This window comes from Dermochelys coriacea, chromosome 7, assembly GCF_009764565.3.
Source record: "Dermochelys coriacea isolate rDerCor1 chromosome 7, rDerCor1.pri.v4, whole genome shotgun sequence".
In the NCBI taxonomy this organism is placed as follows: domain Eukaryota; kingdom Metazoa; phylum Chordata; order Testudines; family Dermochelyidae; genus Dermochelys; species Dermochelys coriacea.
Window position 1 is genome coordinate 54,790,555 of NC_050074.1, and position 20,362 is coordinate 54,810,916.

Sequence of the window (20,362 nt, forward strand, 5' to 3'; positions counted from 1 at the left end):
GCCTACTGGTGAGCACAGCAAGTGTCTAGAAAGGGAATCCGTGTAGGGTACATACACGGAGCATGCCGGGCACTCGGCGACAACAACTTTAATAGAGGGGAAAGTGGGTGGGGACTGAAGTGATTTATGGAATGAAACCATTACACTTTGCAGAATGGCCAGCCAAGCCAACATGGGCAAAGAGGAAAACTGTCTCGGGACATTTCACATTAATCCTGCAATGTGGGCAGTCATTGCTTCTCAGACGATGCCAGTCGCATGCACTGAGGCTACAAGGCTCACAAAATGAAACACAGTTATGAGAGTACAGACACACAAAAAGGGGAGGGCCAGAGCCTGAGCTGATGTGAATGAGCATAGCTCTGGTGACATCTCTGGAACTATGCCAATTTATAATGTATACAGTGTGTACAACACATATCAATTGGAATCGCTAATGAGATCTCTCTTGGGGAATGGGGGAAATCACCACCACCACCTGTCAAGAACAAATTGTGAAGGTGGGTATGCACAATGAACACACTGGAAAGCGGAGGCATGCCTGTCTCTAGTGCACACTCCTTCCTTATATGATTGAGAGAAACTCTCCCAATTATACTTCAGGATCCTCTTAACAACTCTGCAGAAAATGGGAGAACAACCATGCTCCTGGTCTGGAAAGGAGAAAGCTCTCAAGGGAGAGAACAGTCAAAGCTGCTTCATGGCCACTAGCATTACATGTATGGCTAGAGGCAATATGGAATGTTTGTAGGAGTTATGGAAGCACTTCCACATATGCCTGTGAAAAATGAAGAAGCACTACAACAAACTGGGGCTGGGATGCAGAGTTCAGGATCCCCAGGTGCCAGGCTATTCAAGCTGATGTCTCCCTGGATATGGAACATGACGATGATCTGCATTGGCAATCAATGATTATTGAATAAAATAGCCTTGAAATTAAAAGCCATTTGTTCTGCATCTCTTCACTATAGCAGTGGTTAGATAATGATATAAAACAGGTGGGCTTTTCCCATGCCAGCACCTACAAGCTCACAGTTCAAAAGCATACGAACATGCTTGATTAGACAGCACCTGATTTCTTCCCCTAGCTCTGTCCTCCTGCTCTAGTAGCCTGCCCTCCCAGCACATGGCTTCAGCATGCGCAATGGCGTGACCTCCTAACAGGTGAGGAAGGAGACACTTACACAGACCCATGGGTGTTTGAGTGCTTGATCAGCCGTGATGCGTTTAGCCGGGTTTATCGTCAGCATCTGATTGATCAAGTTCTTTGCTTCAGGAGTCACTGTGTCCCACTCAGGTGATGGGAACTAGGAAGGAGAGAGGAGAAGAGATGAGATGCTAAACACAACCCTCCTTTCCGCTTGAAGGAAATCCATTCCACCACACCGAACCCTACTCAGGCTTTCACCCCTTTGGCACCACCACATCTAGTTTGCACCTGTGGGACACAAACTTTTTGGTGAGATGCACGGTATGAAAATACTATGGGACTTGACAAATAGCTTAAGACCATACATGCACCATTTTGATGGCTGTACAATGGATGTCCACGGGGCAGCCAAACAGTTCAAGGAGCCTTTCAGGATTCATTCAGACCTTGGGCTTTTACTCAAATCTGTAAGTCAATTCAAAGATCTGTAGCTTCCCTTCTTGAGCATTTGGTGCAGACATGAGAAAACAGATGCACAGTCTCCTTTAACCCACCCTCCTCCACCTCCTCCTCCCACTCCCTGTCCCCACACACTAAAAAGCTGTAATCATGTTTGTAATATCAGAAATTGATGCCTGGGGAATGGGAGACACGTCAGAGGCTGGCAACATGTGGGTATGGAGATGAAGGGCAGAGATCTGAAGTCCTTGAACTAACAACACTCCATGTGCAGTTCAGCACATCAGTATGGATGAGGACAGTGCTCCCAGGTCTTCTGGGAGGTTACAAATGAAAGCACCGTGAAACTACAGGCACATCTGCACAGCAGCTGGGAAGTGTAACCCACAGATCATGTACCTCTGCTCACACTAGCACCTAAAAATAGCAGCGTGGCCATGGGGGATGGGGAGCAGCTCAGGCCAGCTGGCTGTGTATGTATTCAAGGGTCAGGTGGGACTGTACTCAGGCGCTTAGCCCAAGCTGCCACCCGGATAGCCGCAGCTACAGTGCTAATTGAAAAGTGCTAGCCTGAGTGGAGCCAGAGCGTGCATGTCCCCCTGAGCTGGTGTCCCAGACACACCCTAAGTGGACTACAGCTAGGCCACCTGAGCGAAACACACAGACTCTGAACACAGAGATGACCCAGAGGGCAGTTAAAGGGTCATGGTCGCTTTAAGTCACCTGTGTTTAAAACAAGATGCCCTTCCCTGTGCTGTGAACATTTCCTCCATGTATTAGAGCTGAAAAAAGCGTAAAGAGCTCCTTGACTTTTCCCATTCACTCCATTAGCTTATGCTTTGTGCTCTCAACACGGACCACAAAAATGCACTAGTCATGGTCACGCTTGCTGTGTGCCAGTTTCACATCCCTGGTCTTAGGCACAGTGCTGCAATGTCTGTGCTGCAAACATTGCAGTGGAGTGCTTAAAAACCTTCAGAAAACCCTGAGTTTTCATCTGGAGGTTATTTCCAAACAAAACAGATTACTGGTCACATTTCACAAAACCCAAGTACTGAGTCTAAATGCACCCCAGGGGCTTCCTCTGAAGTACAAACGCCCTATTTTCTGGAGAATGAAATTCACAATGGCCACTTCCCATTCAGTCAAGAGGTAAAATGGAGTACTCCCAACCCACACACACCCTGCCCCGGGCGGGATTTTCTCTATTACTCTTAAAGTGGAAGTTGCTCCCTGCCATACATGGCACAGAAGGGGGCTGCAGGAACTAGCTCATGACAGATAGACACTTTTGAAAATCTGAAGGGGGCTGAAAGTCAATGGGAGTTAGGGGGATGGGCACCTAACTCCCAGTCACCTGCCAGAGGAGTTGGGTGTCTAACCTCTTAGGTGCTTTGAGAATCCCACTCTGCATTCCTGCGGCAACACATTTTAAATGTAACATTTAGTATAAGAACCAGGAACACAGAAGAGAAGGAGCCTATGAACAAAAGGAGCAATAAGACAGAGCAGCGCCTGGCAGCAGGGGAGGTTACTTGATTCCAGCAGAAACATCCTACTCCCACCATTTCATCTCCGTCTGCTCTGAGCTAAGTACCGGGCACTGTGACTTCCCACAGAGCAAACCCCGCAGCTTCCCTGCAATGCGTATGCCAGCCACTCTTGGATCAATAGCTCCAGGTTTATTTCCCACTCCAACAGTCCCCCCTCACTCAGGAAGATTTATTCCAAGCGTCCAAACTTCTGCAGTCTGAGAACAGTCCTTAATGCTTAACCTCTCTGCTCTAACCTCCCACCAAGTCGCTACTCGATCTGGTCAGACATCACATGTGCATCCTATGACCACCTGTCTAGCCACAGTCCCAAGAGCAGCTCCATGCCGATGCCTTCACCCTCACTACAGCCTCTGATCCCTCATGCCAGTCCCAGTTTCCCCAGTCACACACACCTCGGAGCCACCCCGTCCACTAGAACACTCACTGCTGGGCCGATCAGGACAGTTTTTCCACAGCTGCAGGCAAATTCCACTGTGGGGTGCAGGAGGCCATGGGTCACAGGTCAAGCTGTCTCTAGAAAGTTTTTCCCACATTGTTCTATAAGGCACTGGTGGGACGAGATCCTTCCAGTTCATGCTCCTTACGTCCCCCTTGGAGAGTCAGTATATGTATCTTCTCCAGCACTTCACTGCACTAAGACCACGAGCGTAGAGCAGCTGAGTTTGGTAGTTTTTTCCTGACCCAATTAGCTCCCTGTACCCACAACCACGCCCCTGCCACCCCAGACTCCAATGGTAGCCCCACACAGTATCATACTAAGCACGCAGCAAAAAGAAAGCCCAACGAACACAAGGCAGACACTCCAAGCACCACCGGCACAGCAGCTGTGCGGCTGCCATCGGTCACCATGTGGAATGATGCCAGATTTTGGCTGGCTAGATGGCACAGGCTTTCTACACCATGCAGGTACTCAGCGAGGAAGTGTCCTTACGTCATAGGCTCCAGCTTTGATCTGCTGATAGAGCTTGTGCTGATCTTCATCCCAAAAGGGAGGGTAACCCACTAGCAGTATGTACAGAATCACTCCTGGGAGAGAGACAGACAGATATGCTGTGGTTAGGTTCATTGGCTCTGATTACTCCTGTCTTCAATCTGTACACCCACTTCAGAGCTGAGGAGACCCCCCCACCATCCTGCCCTCTCAACATTCCTTCTCCATCAATGGCTTCAGTATCTTGCAGGTCTGAAAGTGATGGTGAACAAGGAGCAGGAGCAGCCCCAGGAGCCTCCATCTCCCCTCAGCTGCTGGACTTGGTCTGGCACACCAAGATCGGCTCTGATCCCCAGCTCCTAGGACACAGCAGGCATATGCTGTCCTTCTACCTCCCCATATATCATGGCTAGTGAGCCACAGCTCCCAGTTGCTTCCAGAAACCAAGCCCAGCGAGGACACTGGAGAGCAAGGTTCTACAAGCGCTTCCAAGACTCTTCCATGCTGGCCTCACACGCTCACAGGGCAGAAAAGCCTAACACCCAGGCCTGCAGGAATAGGTCTCTGCCACATATCAGTTCAACATCCCCCACATCCTGGGGCTTTAAACTGATCAGTCTTCAGTTATATTTACACTTATGCTTCCTTTTTAGAAAGGAGCACCTACGGAGCGAGCATTATAGAGCTAAATAATGAGCGCTGGCTTGATGAGGCAAGGATGGGTTCTGACTATTTAGCCCTAGCAGAAGGCTCTGATGGCTTGTCTGAGCACAGAACTAGGAGTTAGGAGCAACTGAATTGCAATCCATGCTCCGACATCAGCCCCATCTGCAACCTTAACCCCTCTGTGCCTTCCTTTCCCTATCTGTGAAAGGGGGATGAGGCCCTTTCTAACAGGGGGCTGCAAAGAATGGCTGACGTTTGTAAACAATGCAGTGTCAGTGCAAAGTGTTATCACTGTTATGAGATCTTACCACATGCCCATATGTCCACTGGTTTTCCATAAGGATCTTTTCTTAACACCTCAGGGGAGAGGTAGCCTGGAGTACCGGCAAATCCTGTCAGGAGAGGAACAACATGGGGCACACATAGTACCCAGCTAGAAAGATCTGCTGACTCCTACCACACGATCTGAAAACTAACATTTAACTTTCACAAGCCCATGCTTCCCCTCTTGCCTAGACTTCCCTGAGTTACTTCTGTGGAGGCTAATGGACACAGGAAAGGGAAGGCAAAGGGATAGGTTGACAGTCCACCAGCTCAAAATGCTATAAGCAAGCAAAGAGCGAGCAGTGAATGGGATCATGTCACCCTCTAGAGCACAAGTCCTTGTGCCACATCTGAGACCATGGCTATCTGTGAGATTTGGAGTTAGAAAACAAATCCTGGCTTATGGTTTAGCCAAAGGATGTGAACAGATTCACAGCAATTGCCATCTCTCAGAAATGTTCAGCCAGAAAAGATCTGGTCCCCTAATTCTGTTATACCTCGAGAGAGACAAGCCCAGACCCAAACACACCTGAGGAGTCCAGATCAAGGCCTGGACTTTGCAGCTGTCCCCATTTATACAAAAAGGGGAAACAAAATCCACAGATCCCAACCCTCCTGAGGAGCGGGAAAAGTTTGTATCAGGGTCTGGACTTTGCAGCTGGGGCAGCCTCTGTGACTAACTCCTACTGTACATTTGGGAAGGAAAACAAGAGGGGAGATTCAGCCTTAAGGCTCATATATGATCACATTTTCTCTCTCGCTCCCATTTTACCCAGTCCAAAGGCCCCAGAAGCAGGGGTGCTGGGCAAGGAAGGTGTGGAACTGAACCTGTCTAATAGTTAGCTGGAAGAGGTCAAATAATCTAGACCCAAATAAACTAGACCCTTCCTAAGGCCTGACATGTACAAAGGAGGCTGGAAGGGGCAGCTAGAAAAGGGAAGTCTCAGAACTTCTTACCAAACCAGGCCTGTTGCTCCCCCTGCACTTCTATAGCCAGTCCAAAGTCGGCCAGTTTGACAGCAGCACTCTTACACTTACTTGCCAGTAGCAAGTTCTCAGGCTGGGGAAAGGAGAGAGAAGAGAAAGGAGGGAGGAGTGGGAGAAAGAGAAATCTACATTAATCTCCTTTCCTCAGTGTTTCAATCTGTTTAGATTCAGGCAAGGGCCTGTGTGAAAGCAACCATTCAGCCTAAGGCCCAGCGATCACCAATGGCCTTGTTGATGGAAGGGGAGAGTCTCCTCGGTCTCACACTCATCTCATCTCCCTTTGCTCTCACGCGCAATGCAAGCACTGCTCCCAGCCCAACCCATACACCCAGCGCTGACACCAGGTGGCGCTGACAGCACAGTCCCTCCAGGATGCGATTCCGACCCATCCATGCAGAGAGAGAAAATGATGCTGCAGATACAACAATTTGCAGTGATGTGGCTCCCCACGAACATCACACAGTCCCTAAGGCAGTGGACAAGCAAACACGATAATAAGGGCTGCCAAAGAGAAATCTAATGTGGGAAGGCCCAGTCTAGTCAGGCAGTAGCTTTATGGAGAGTGCCTTTCCACATAGCTCACTGCAGTGCTGCTGATGCTGCTAATGAAAGCTCCGTTTGTTTGAGTGGTGAACCCCCATCTACAGGAATTTATTAAATGCTCCTACATCACCCTCTCCTCTGATGAGGGACAAGACCTTTCCTGTGCCAAGGATGGGATGCTGCTGCTCTCCCCCCTGCTCCTGAAAACACCTTATAGCAGAGATGGGGCCCCACACCCCTAACCTCTGAAGTAATAGGAAAAAGGATGTCACTCAAATAGAACCTCAGGCGTTCGAGGAACTCAGTTGTGTTCTGGAGGCTTCAGCAGGAGAAAGCAGCGAGGGGGGTTAAAGTGGCTGCAAAACATTCATCCAGACTGAGCTGTTGTCTGCCAGAGCAGCTAGCAACGGGGACCCTGCCTCTAACACACATGCCCTGAAGACACTGGCTGCAGCAGCTCAGCAGGAAATGGAGTTCCCACTGCACTTACAGATAGGGACACAGGGTGTGCTGGAAAGGGAGGAAGGGGGAGGAGCCCAGAACCTCTCCTAAATTGGGCAGGATATAACAAACTACACAGACTGGAGTCTTCAGCAGGCACCAATGGGAGGGTGGGAAAGGTGGCCTCCAGCAGGACAGAAGGCTGGAAATCCACAAACTGGACTCTCACATTCCTTGGAGGTCATTTGCACAGCAGGGCATCTGTCTCCCATGGTGACCTATAACTGCAGTCCTGCTGGATGAGGAAGGGGGTGTGGCTCAGTCACTTGCACGGCAGGGATGGGGTAGGTGAGGCATGCACACAAACCCCATCCCTGCCTGTACTGCGCAGAAGGTGGTTTAGGTACATGTGGTGATCTGAGGGTGGGATGAGGAGGCAGAGAGGAAGATCAGATATGCTTAGCCCTCTGCCTTGCCTGTGCTGCAAGGAGATGGTGGGGAGTTAGAAATACATGTCCCCTCATCCCTGCCTGAGAGTCAGGCCCCACTTCACACTGGTGTCAGCATATTTCTCTGGGCCAGCGGGAACAGTGCCACTGCAGTTATCGCAGAGGAAAACTCACCAGTGTAGACAAGCCTGGTGGGAAATCTAGGACCTCCCTCCCACCCACAACTCAGATTGCATACGTCTCAACTAGGGACAGTGGTCGTGCTTAGGCTGGGCTCAGCAACTCATGCTAGTTAAATCCCTCCGAAACTCCACCTATTCCCTGCAGACATCTACCTAGAGGGAAACCCCTTCAGTGGGACTCCGCTGTGTGTGCAGGCATATCTACCTGCATGTTCTGTAGGCTAGAATCCCACTGGCTGAAGTCAAGCTCAAGCTGTTACCCTTCCCTCACCCTAGAAACAGGTTGAGTTTAGGTGGGGCTTAGCTAACATGAGTGAGCGGAGCCAGATCTAAGCATGACCATTTTTCCTAGGCAAGACAAATCTGCTGTGATAGCACCTCCTGAAACCACCCTGCTTCTCTTCTCATTAGTTAATTCATGCCATTGCAACACCCAGGGTTCTACTTTAAAAAGGGCCATGATCAACTTCATTTATCTCACCCTAGCTCTTCACTACAGCCCTGCAGAATCTGAAACCTATTGCCAAATGTCTTCCTCCCCCCCCCCCCATGCACAATTGTGGTCCTCTGGAACACACTGTAGCTGCAGGGACGCTCACAAGCCATGGGCCGGGTTTGCTGATTTGCGATTGTAGGGTTGCTCCTTAGGACTGGTTTGTAACAGAGGAGGACAAAAAACAGAATATCAAAAACAAATACGCCCGAGCTCTGCAGCTGTAGACTACCTGTGGTCTTTTATGGTGGGCAGCTGATGAGGGCCGAGCCCCTAGGGGTCATGTGTTAAGCAAAGAGCATGGAGTAATTTATTTTTAAAGAGCAGAATGACAGAGATTGAGGAGCAGCTGCAGGGAACTGGACTGGGCGTGAGGAGAAAAACTAGCCATCTGGGGAGCCCAGCTGCTGGCCAATTCTACCAGAACTCCCTGGCTTTGGGGAGCTTGTCAGACCTTTCACGCTCATCCCATTGGTGGCCTTTGGAGAAGCGAGCAGCAAAGCATGTGTTCATACTGCAATATAGGGATTGGAGTGCAGGCCTACAGCGGAAAACGACTCTGCTATCCTGTGGCACAAAGAACCACCCGGGCTTCCATAGACTCCCTGGCCTTGGGCATTAGCACGCATAGCGGTCACCTTTTCCATCCTTGAGAATGCAGGCTTCATTGACACCGTATAGCTTCCAGACATGTTTATTATGCCCTCTGGAAGTTTTTTTTTTTTTTTTGTTTTGTTTTTTTTAATATCATGCTTCTGCTGAGGCTGCTATCTTCAGACTCCCAGGCTCATGTATCCTTCTCACCCTACTACAAAGCACCGCCAGAAGGGGGCGCCACCTTGTAGTAATCTAGCAGAGCAGCTTCTGGCTGTCACATTCCCATGTAAAACAGAGTATGCTGCTGGACAGATAGGCCTTCTGGTGCAAAGCTTTCACTTTTTGGAGTCAGATCAACTCCCAGTACAGCAGCAGGCACTCCATGGGAAAGGAGCTGAAATCTCTCCTGTGAGGGGGCTCTGGGGGCATAAGTGTGCGGTCACATGGTAGAAGCCTGATTCAGCCAGTGCTTACTGGATCAACTATTTGATTAAACTTATAGGTAAGGCTAAGTTTTGGTCATGGACAGGTCACGTGCAGTAAACAAAAATTCATGGCCTGTGAACTGTCCAGGACTTTACTAGATACCTCAACTAAAACTTGGGCTGGGGCGTCGCGGGTGCTCGAGGAGGGTGGGCTGAGGGCACCGTGGGTGCTGGCCCAGGACTCCCGCTGGTGCTGCAGGGGAAGGCACGTGGCCAGGGACTCCCACTGGTGCTGTGGGGGGGGAGGGGGGGAAGCAGGGGAGGCATGTCCCTGTAGCTCCCCCTGTAGGGGGAGGGGCGGCTGGGGGGCTCTGTAAGCTGCTCCAGCCACAAGCGCTGGCTCTTTAGCTCCCACTGGCTGGGAACCACAGCCAAGTGGGAGCTGTGGGGGCGGGCAGCAGACAGAGCCCCCCGGCCACTCCGACTAGGAGCTGCAGGGACATGCTGGGGGGAAGCCAGGGAGCCCTCCCCCCACCCAGGTAAGCATTGCCACACACCCCAAAACCCTCAGCCCTGAGCCTCATCCCACACACCCAAACTGCTGCTACTGGTTCAGGGGTTGCCAGGCTTGGGCAGCCCCTGAGCCAACACCGGCCGCTGCAGAAGTCGTGGAGGTCACAGAAAGTCATGGAATCCGTGACAGACATGCAGCCTTACTTATAAGGCTCTGCTGACCAGCGACAAGAGAGACCAGCACAAGAGACTCATGTTGCATGACTCCGGCCTAGCCCAATGGCACGTCTTTGGCAATCCAAGTGTGGAATCAATAAATCCATGCACTATACAAACAAACAGACTCATCCTGGCAGACTAGAGAGCCTCTTTGCGCCCTCCTCAAAGATTGATCCTGGCTCCTCCCCACACCTGGGGCTGCCTCGCAGAGAGCTCTATGGGAGCTCACCCACTCTCTGGGGAAACCCCAAGGAGAACACGGGTGGCTTCAGGAACTTTCATGCCCAGCACAAGCAAGAATTCCAACTAGCCACCAACACAAGATGCGGACATCAGCCACCGAGGTTCCTGCCCATGACACCGACTGCTGTCCCTCTCCTGAGTAGTGGAGTACCTTCAAATCCCTGTGCACGATATCATGCTGGTGAATGTGATTCACGCTCTCCAATATCTGGTGAATACAGTGGCTTCAAGATGAGCAGAGGGAGAAAAGGAGAGAGACATAGGATTACACACGGTCTCGGCCTCTAACCTCCACTTCCCCACCCTTCCCAGCCCTGGCAGGGAGAGTTCAGGGACTCTGGGCCAGGCCCAGCAGTTACCTACCCCCAAACACTCCTCCAACCCCATCATGCCCACCAGCTGCTGCTGCTGCTGCCGTCAAACTACCACAGCTGGAATTTTGTTGCTTAGCAACAGGGTTTCAAAGACAGCTCAACAGTGGGTTTAGATAGCATGACCTCACTGCTCCCTCCTACCATCCCACTGACCACCCCTTTCCCTGTCCACCTCCTTCCCCGCTCCTGGCGTTAGGCACTGTGTTTGTTTCATCAGCTGAGGACATGCGCCCGCACGTGTGTAAGCAGTAGCTCAGGGTTGGGCTAACAAGGCCAAGCCACATAAATACTCAACTAGGCCTGGCCTAAGCTTTCATGAAACAGCAGCCTACTCCATCGAGCTCCGGACGAAGAATCTGGGCGCCTGCCAATTGACACGGCTTTCAGAGCAGCATTTCAAGCACTTTATATACACACAATGTGCACGCCCCCCCCCACGCACCCGCTAGCCGGGCGCCTTTTAAGTACAGATCCCACTTAGGGAGTTAGAAGCTGAAAAACACTCGCTCCCTGCTGAGTGCACCGTGCCGCACTCCCCCAGCCCGCAGAAAACCAGTGCCATTCTCGGCACTGACGCCACAGGGAGAGGAGCAAGACGTTATTTACACTTGGCTTGTCAGAGTCAATGTTACACCCACAGAGTGTGTGCACCAGACACGCACACACAGCTGAGATTGCTGCAGGAGGCTAGTCAGCCAGATAGCGGTTCCCAAGCTCTCAGGCTGGAGCAGATGCAGCAGCATTTACATAGGTGTCATCCTGAGAGAGGAAGCCTCTTTGATGTGGAAAGAAGCACAGATTTAAACAGCTCCTGCGGCCAGGCAGTCATAGCCTGTCTGTGGGAAGTTGGGATGGTCGGCCTCCCTTGGCAGTTCACTCTGGAGAAGCCAGAGCAGGCTGCCCCACTGGGAATAAATAGATGTTTTTCCAAGTCTCAGGGGCCTGGAGTTTCTTTATGGATCTTACAGATTGGAAATGGGTGAAGTTGTGTGTGGGGGGGGGGGGGAGGAGGAGGGTGTAATTGCTGCACTGTATATCGTTACCCCACCAGCCCTTCCCACTGGAATTGGCAGCACAAACCATTGGGTCAGATTCTGTGAATATCTCCCCGCTCCCAAAACAAAAAAAAAATGTATAATTAGAACAGAGCCAAGCCTGAGTGAGAGACATTCTGGCCAAAAATGGCAAAAGTGCGAGGTGTCCTAGGCGAGCCAAGCGAGACGGATTGGCACGAACCTCACTCTCCCAGCCTGCTCTGGAATTCAGCTCAGCTTGGCGTGCGGCTAGAAAGGGAGGTCTTTGTACTTGCTCAGCAAATGCTGGGCTCCGTGGGCACGGTTTAATCAGCCCAGCTTGAATTGGAGAGGACAAGAGGGCGTTGCATAGGCACAGACAAGAAGCAGTGCCACATTCTCTCCTCTTCCCTTAACCTAACCAGAGTCCCCCTCCTCTGCCACTAGTGTTGTCCCTCACTACTGCTCCTCATTCCCATCCCCCTCCAGGGCAGGCGGGGACAACCCAATCACCTCCCTCCCCCACTGGACTAAATGGATGAACCAGGGAACATCACTTGGTCTGGGACAAATACACATGCAACAGTCCCAGAGCTGTTAAACACATCCCAAGGGCTCCTGGATCCTAACATCACCCGCTCCCTCAGAGAGAGCTTGCCCCCCTGGACTTCCTTCACCTTCAGCACACAGCTGCCTGTTGCAGCACATCCTGCAGGGGAGAGTGATGTGTAATGCTGCGCTTCCAGAGACAGGGAGCAGGTGGAGGCTCTAACTGAGCCACAGCAGGGGCAAATAAGCACCCAAACGCCTGCAAGGGCCACGCTCTGTTCTTTTACATATGCCACAGAGCAGCTCCAGGAGTGCACATCACACCAGAACTGCTGCACCCCGTCACCCTAATCTAGACACCCCAACGGAGCTGGCTCCTTTGCTGCTGCACACCTGCTATTCTAGTCTCCTCCCAGGCTCTACTCAGCTCCCCCTCCAGCCAAGGGCAGGCAGGGATAGCTTGCAGGGGCAGGGCAGGGTTCCATGAAACTTCACCGTAGGCCTCTGCTCCCCCGTTCCTGCCTCCTCAAGACCAGAGCTGAAAAGATCACGTTTCAAATGCCTCCGTCTCTGGAGGCAGACGAGGTATCCAGAGCCCACATCTGGACTGATGAGAAATGGGATACTGTCAACCAACAATTAAGGGGTGGCCAGAGATATCAGGAGTGAGCCCAGTTCAGACTCGTTTAGGGAAGCCCAACTCTTCAGGGGTGAAGGTGGGGGACACACAGAGGAGGGACAGGACTTAAGTCTGTTTAAAGTTGAGAACCAAAAGCTTCCCTTCCCATACTGTGCCTTGTGCTTCTAAGCACCTGTCAGCAGAGGCTGTGAATGCTTTACACACACTGGGACAAGTAGCACACCCATTTTACACATGGGGAAATTGAGGCACAGGTCAGTTGCACAGAACTGCCTAAGGCAAGCATGAGTTCCTGGTAGAGCTGGGATAAGAAGCCAATAGTCCAGGTTTCCAGTCCTCTAATGTGACTGAAAACAATTCTCTCTCTTGTGTTTTACCCTTCCAAACACACATCGCTGCTCCCACTCCAGCAGCCAGGTCAGACAGACGCCAGCAGCAGGCCCTCCAGAGACAAGCAATGTCTCTAAGGGGGAGGGCCTAACGCCACACTGAGTCAGCTACACTGAGTCTGTCACAGCTATAGTTGAAAGGCTGCATTAGTGACGGGATGCAGAGGAGGGGTTTCCCACATGGGGAGCATTTATTTTACAACACGGCCACGTGCAGACACGCCATACTGTCTGACATGACCGGCACATAACAGGGAGAGTCTGAGCACAGATTCTTACCTAGCATCAGCTTCACTGTAGTACTCTCTGGCGACAATATCTTCAAAGAGCTCTCCACCAGTGACCCTGGAGGAGACAGACCAAGGAAGGTTAGGAGACTCATGCACAGCGAGGAGGCACAAGGGATACACACTCACTCCTGGGGTACCAGGCTGTCCTCTGCCAGCCTGCCTGAATCTTTGCCCGGGATTATCCCGAGGGAGGGCGAGCCTGGGCCAGAAACCTCAGAGCACCAGGTCCCCACTCAGGTCAGGCAGAGCATCGAGAGCAGCAAGAGATCATTACCCAAACAGTGGGGCATCTTTGCACTCACATCCACAGTGCTCTGGGTTCCACTTCCCTGGCAAACAAGCACAGTGGGCACCAGCATTTTGAACCACGTAACTGTAGCCAGTACAGATGCCATAAACACACCAGGTGCCCTCCCTCCCCTCTGCCTCTCGCATCTGTGGCATGGAAAGGACACCTGTCCCCCTTGGAACTATCGTATCATTCCCTAAAATTAGATAGCAGACAGGTCAGAAACTGACATACTACATACCTCTCATCCCTAAATTTGCTGCCGAGCAGTTCCTACATCCATCCCCCCCACACACCCCGGACACACTCCCCCCATCCCCCCGGAACCCTCTGTCCTACTTTCTGACCTCTCTCATACAAGGCACCCACATCATCTATTCCCCTCTCCCCTTTCCACACCCACATCTTGTACCCCTATCCACCTCCCTTTAATGCAGAGTTCATGCTGCAGAAGAAGCTGGGAAGGCTCAACACTACACACAAAATCATGCAAGCTAGCACTGTACATCAGCCAACATTTCCAAAGGTGTAAAGTCCAATGAGTCTTTGGCTCTAGGACACACTGATCTTCAGCTCCTTGACACAGCATGAAACCACCTGTGGTTTTGTTGCACAGTGACTATTATCCCTGGAGAGGAGACCAAAACCCTATTTTAGGAGGAGGTTCTTTGTCAGCGGATTATAGCTTTGTTGTTGGGAGCTGGGATACAGGTCCTGGTGGGGAAAGGAGGCGGTGAGAAATAGAGGTTCAAGGATCTTTCATTCTGCTCTTAAATCAGCAGCCCACAGCTTTGTCTGAGCCACAAAGCACCAGAGCTAAAGGGAGGCACTTACAGATCAAAGACGAGGTAGTGGAAAGCTTCTTCTGAAATACTGTCATGGAGCCGCACTGTAAAAACACAAGCAAGAAACAAGGGACACTTAATATTTTCCAGATCTGATCCACCCCCCTTGGAAATCCATGACCACATTTCCCCAGTCCCATCTGGCAACCTATTGCTCCCTTCATCCCCTTCACTCTCACTCTGGAATCTAGAACCCTCCCTCCCACCATCCCTTATCCCAAATAATGTATGAGCATCCTTCACCTCCTCCCCCTCTAGCACCGGAACCAAGATACTGGTGCTATTGAGGAGAGCATAAAGCAAAGAGTTCAGGGGACACACATGGTCCTCAAGATGAGGGATTTCTGTTTTCAAACCTTATGTTTCAGGAATCCAGTTCAGCCAGTTGCTCTCCCTGAAAAATCTGTTCAGACTGTCCGATCTATGCAGTAACCACAATACAAGTCTGCTTTTAAAAGTATCTGTCCTACTAACTAGCCTCAAGAGTGTTTTGCTGAGTCAAAAAGAGTTAACAAAAGAATTACAGTGGGGAAGAGCAATTTCCAGGGGGAGATTTCCACCTGTAATTGGACATGAGAAGGCAAGTTGACGAGAACAGGACAGCTGGCTCCAGATGGCAAGAGCAGCAGAGGAGAAGGCTCTCACTCCACAAGCAGTGAGATCAATGGGAGCAAGGCAAGGGCAGGATCTTAGAAACAGCAAAGCACAGCCAGGATTATGGAACGAGAAGGAAAGCTCAGTTTGTGACGCTGTGAGACAAAGGTGGGGCCCCAGAGATGCTGCATGTGTGGGAGGGCAGGCACCAGCAGTCTCCATGCACTGGGATCAGGAGCGGTCACCGACAGGGCGCTGCAGTGTCCAAGCAAGGAGAGAGGTGGAGGGGGTGAAAATTCCAGCAGAGCTGGAGTGGAGCCAGTGGCACACAAGGGCAGTGCTGCAGAGGTGGCAACGAATGGGTGTTCACGTCCAGGAGAGTGGGAAGGACAAGGAAATTCAGGATCAAGGATGATGCTAAGGATGTAGATAGTGAAGAGATCTGGGGAGTGAGTTATGGACACACACAAAGGAGCTAGGTTTGTGGTTCACAATGCGTTTCCTGGCCAAGGGCAGCACTTCTGCCTTTGATATGTTTGGATGAAGGAAGTGGAGCGTCAATTGGTCAAGACAGGCAGAGAACATGGACCAGGACATCTCAAAGACACGGACAGTGCGGTGTACATGCCTACGGTTAAAGGAAAGGCAAAGATGGCAGGTGACAAAGGCAGACAGGAGGAAAGAAGGGAGGGCCAAGAATGGAGCTTTGGAAGCACGAGGCAGCATGGGCTGTGGAAGAGCCATCTTCAAAGACAGCCGAAGAGCCGCGTGTTAAGTAAGAGTAAAGTCATGACAGGAGGGAACCAGAGACGCCTGCACAGCTAGGAAGATGGAATGGCCCTCAGCATTAAAGGCTGCACAGAAGAAAAGAAGAATGAGCCTTCCCACCAATCCAGGTTATTAGCTACATAGAGAAGAGCCGTTTCCCTGCTACGGCCCCTGGAGATCTCAGATGGAAATCAGCCTGGAGTCTGGTCACTAAAAGATTACTTAGGAGAGGAGAACCCCTTTCCTAAGCAGTTTGCTGAGGCTGCAAGCTCTGGGAGAGGGTGGCAGCTGGAGCCTCAGGGACAAGGAAGGTCTGTAAAGAAGAGACTGGACGCTGGCAGGCTGACCAACAATGGCAGTAACGTAACAAGCAACGGTCAGGAGACTGAAGAGGGAAGGCTCCGGAAAGAGCAGGAAAGGAAAGAGACCTTGAGGAGGAGTGGGGAACATACTGAAAACTCTCCACCCCTTCAATCCCAGCCCAGTACCGCCCCCCCCGGCCCACGGGTGCCACTGGCGTGTATTGAGTCCGCTTCTCCCCAGCAATGCAACAGCAGAAGTGCTCTTTTAAGGTCCATCTCCACTGCAAAAAAGTGTGTTCTTAGCTCAGGTTAGCTAACTCCAGTTCGGACAGCAGTGAAGAGAAAGAAACTCTACTTTTAGCTCTGGTTCAGAGTTTGAATGGACACCTGCAGAAGACCCGGGGTGAACATGAGCTGCTAACCGGAGTTAAAAGCAGAGCCTTTGCTGCTGCTTTAATTGGAGTTAGCTAATGCAGTGAGCTAATCCGAAGGAAGAGAACCAGCCAGCCAGACACAGCCTGTCTCATTCTGTCCTGGGCATTGCCCACCAAACTGACTCGTACTTTGCAGTCTTGCCATCAGAGCCAGGCTCCTGTTTTGATATTGCTATTAACCTCCACCCTGCCTGATTACTGCTTTGACGTAGAGATTAAAATGATTTAGTTTCAACGCAACTCCAATTACCAGAGTCTATCAGCTTAACGACATTATCTCCCCTTCCCGCCACCACTCAGCACGTAACAGGCAAATGTCTCCCCTGCCCTCCAGGTAGAGCACGGGGGGTGTGGGTTAGTTAGTTGGTTGGTTAAAAGAATCTCTGAATCCTCTCTGCTTAGTTCACCATGACTTTCCATGCATCTTGCAATCTCCAGTTGACCAACTCCCCCTCCTTCCAGCCAGCATATAGCCCTCTCCTCCATATCCATGGCCTGCTAGAGAGCAGATGTTGCATACCAGCAGATGGGGTCCTGGCTCTGACCAGTTCCAAATGTGTCCAAGAGGGACCAAAGCAGAGCAGTTTCTCAGCTTCAGACTTCCCTGGACAAGGGGCTGATGCACAAAAGTTGCAGAAAGAGTGGAGGTTTTTCTTGTTCCTAACAAGGTCCCTGGGGTGTCCTGTAGAGGCTGCCAGCCCCATCACCCTTGCCTAGTGCTCTCCTCCCCCACACACTGGGGAGGCCTGACATACCATCTCGGGACCGCTGCGCAGAAACCCCAGGACCTTTCCCTAATTTCTGACGTGGGGTGTGACAGCATCTCAGAACAGATGGAGGGGGAAATTCACGTATAGCTGCTCGGGGCAGGCAGAGCCAAGAAAAAATTTCAGACATGATATCATAGATGAGAGATGGAAAAGATGGATTGGTGCATCCAGGCCATCCTCCTGCAATGCAGGATTGTTCCCTACAAAGCATTCAACGGTGCTTTAATTATTCAAGCAATGAAGCTTCCATCGCTCCCTTTGAGACAACTGCAAACCTGTAGCTCCTGGTCTCCTACATCGAGCACAGCCAGCTATCCAAGTGCATGCTCTGCAAACAGAGCTTTGAGTCGCATTAACAAGGAACCAGGGCACCCAGGAAATACTGGAGTCCTGCAGACTAGTCAGGTGAATGCCTAGCACTTCCCTGAGGAGTCCATTCTCCCTCCTCACATCATGCTAACAGAGAGGGACAATTACTTTTATTGGCAGATACAGTAGCCACAAAGAGATAATTCAAACCAGGTTCTCTTCCCAACAGGGCTGTTTTAGCCAAAGGCTCTTCTCAAAACAAGGGAGGGGAGGCGGATGGCGGAAGCATGATTGCCTGCATCTTGCAGCTGTAGAGAAACACCACCCTGCCAAGGCTGCATGCTCACAGCCTGCCCCATGATTGCATCTTAGGGTATGTCTACACTAGAGCTGTAATTTCCAGCTCAGGCAGATATACCTGTGTAGCTTGGATCAAGCCAGCATGCTAAAAACAAACGCAGACGTGGCAGCGTCAGCAGTGAAGCAGGGCAGCCACACGCCCAAGTACATACCTAGGCTTTCAGATGGGATACTACTCAGGGAAGCTGGTCCATCCCACTGCTTGCACCATCACGGCTACACTTCAATTTTCCATATGCTCACTCAATCAGAGCTAGTCTACTTGAGCTGGAAATCACACCTCCAGCTCCAGGTTAGACATGCTGCAGCGAGGAAGTCAGAGGTACTGCTCCAGAGACACCTGAGCGGCAGTGACAAGCGGAGGTGAAGCAAGTGAATGAGCCTACCACTGAACCAACTGGGGTGAGGTCGAAAAGAAAACAGGAATGAGGCACTGAGGCATTAACCTGGCTACATAACACAGTAAAGGATCTCACTCACTGGTTACTGAATACAGTTAGAAGTCTTATCTACAATATAAATTGTACCAGCATTGTAACCAGGTCCCTGGACTGAGTTTGTAGAGTGCACAAGTCCAAGGGTGCCTTCAGCAATCTAAATACCATTGGTTAGTGATGCACATACAACCCACAATCAAATGGGCAGGTAACAAATGCCTGGCTACTTTGCTGTCTGCAGCCATACCACCTGGTGCTGTGAACAGTCAGATCCAGCAACCTAGGTAGGGCCTGGACAGGTCACTACATGGAGGAGAGCCCTCCAAGGGACATCTAGATGCTCAGATAATTACATCCTGCCACCTGAAACTACCTCTGCAGTTCAACTGTATACATTATTCTTCACTTCTGGTCCTGTCTTACAGTGTAACCTTGTGCTGTGATGTTAAACTGCTGCACTATAGTTAAGGCTGAGACTAGCTTACTGGTTTTTCCAAAGTGCTCTAAAATCATCTACATGCTTACTCTGCCTTCAGTTGCTCTGTCTCATGGCAATTTGGGTGATTTCAGCAAACAGTTCCTGCAATACAACCTCCCCTAAAAAAAAAAAAAAAAACCCAGGACAACCCGATGTTTCTCCCATTTTTAACACATTCCTGGAGCTCAAACTATGACTTTGTTCCCCCCAAACTGATATCATCTGCTCAGAATTGATCTCAGATAGCATCTGGTGCCCATTGCTCCTTCAGGGAAGCAATATTAAAAAGTTATTCAGGGAAAAGGTGGATCTTGGAGAGAGAAGGTGAACGACGAGTACACAGCATTATTAGGGTAATGTGATCATGCCAGAGGCTCCTCACCCCTTTCCTGAAAACTGGGAGCAAGTACGATCAAAGGAAAGCAAGTAACTGCCATCTCAAATGTTTGCACGATCAGAGGGGTGGCCAAGCATACGAACGCACACTTCTGTTGGGAGCTCTATTTTAATGACTGGTGTAAGGTCGACACTGACTAAGACAGGGTCAGGACACTGCTCACTCGAGACCACAATTGACATCAATCACAAAAAAACAAAACCAAATTTCTCCTTTCTACAATAATTCATCTGATCGGCACAAACCAAAGATTCTCACGCCTAATCATTTCACACCTCCCCAGCCTGTAGCTTCTGTGAAACGGGAGGCTGACATCCGATGAAGTGAGCTGTAGCTCATGAAAGCTTACGCTCAAATAAATTTGTTAGTCTCTAAGGTGCCACAAGTCCTCCTTTTTTTATGGTGAATTCTAGCTATGCGTCCCTTTTAAACACAATCCGGCTCAGTGCTGGGATGTAGCACACAGGTACGGTAGGTGTATCTGCCAGACTGTGTCCTCACTAAGGCACCAGCTGCGTTTAGGGTGGGCTGAGCAGGCACCAGTTGGCTATGCCTGGCCTACACTCAATCACTTCACTCAGCCTGCACAAGCCACCGCCAGATGTGACCCTGTCCCTAAAGATTTCCTCTGGACCCTGCACTTGCCCCGCCTTATAGTTCACTGTCATGCACATGACCCAACAGCTACAAAGCCCCACAGCAATAGGCTATTGGGTTCCTGTTAACACAACCCACATGACTCAGCACTGCTATGAACGGTCCTGATGCCCTTCTCAGAGCGCAGCATGAGCTCTGCCAGCCTGCTGCAACCAATCTGTGCCACAGCGAACCCTAACACAGCGAAGGGCGACTGGAGTGCATGCAGATGAGAGAGAACAATTCCGTAGGACACCACACGCTACCTGGACCGAAACACATCCGTAGCAATTCCTCATGTCTGTTTATT

General features: G+C 50.8%; 1 protein-coding gene across 50 annotated transcripts in view; it reads right to left on the reverse strand.

The window, feature by feature from the left end:
• The window catches only part of CAMK2G (calcium/calmodulin dependent protein kinase II gamma), a 170,357-nt gene that overhangs the window by 64,038 nt on the left and 85,957 nt on the right, over positions 1-20,362 (reverse strand). For all 50 annotated transcript variants that reach the window (XM_038411290.2, XM_043519626.1, XM_038411289.2 and 47 more), the window contains exons 4-10: positions 14,557-14,611; positions 13,423-13,488; positions 10,330-10,402; positions 6,044-6,146; positions 5,071-5,154; positions 4,097-4,191; positions 1,185-1,307 (exon numbers count right to left, since the gene is read on the reverse strand). In XM_038411290.2, coding sequence (XP_038267218.1) covers positions 1,185-1,307; positions 4,097-4,191; positions 5,071-5,154; positions 6,044-6,146; positions 10,330-10,402; positions 13,423-13,488; positions 14,557-14,611 — 599 coding nt within the window. The remainder of the gene's footprint in view (positions 1-1,184; positions 1,308-4,096; positions 4,192-5,070; positions 5,155-6,043; positions 6,147-10,329; positions 10,403-13,422; positions 13,489-14,556; positions 14,612-20,362) is intronic.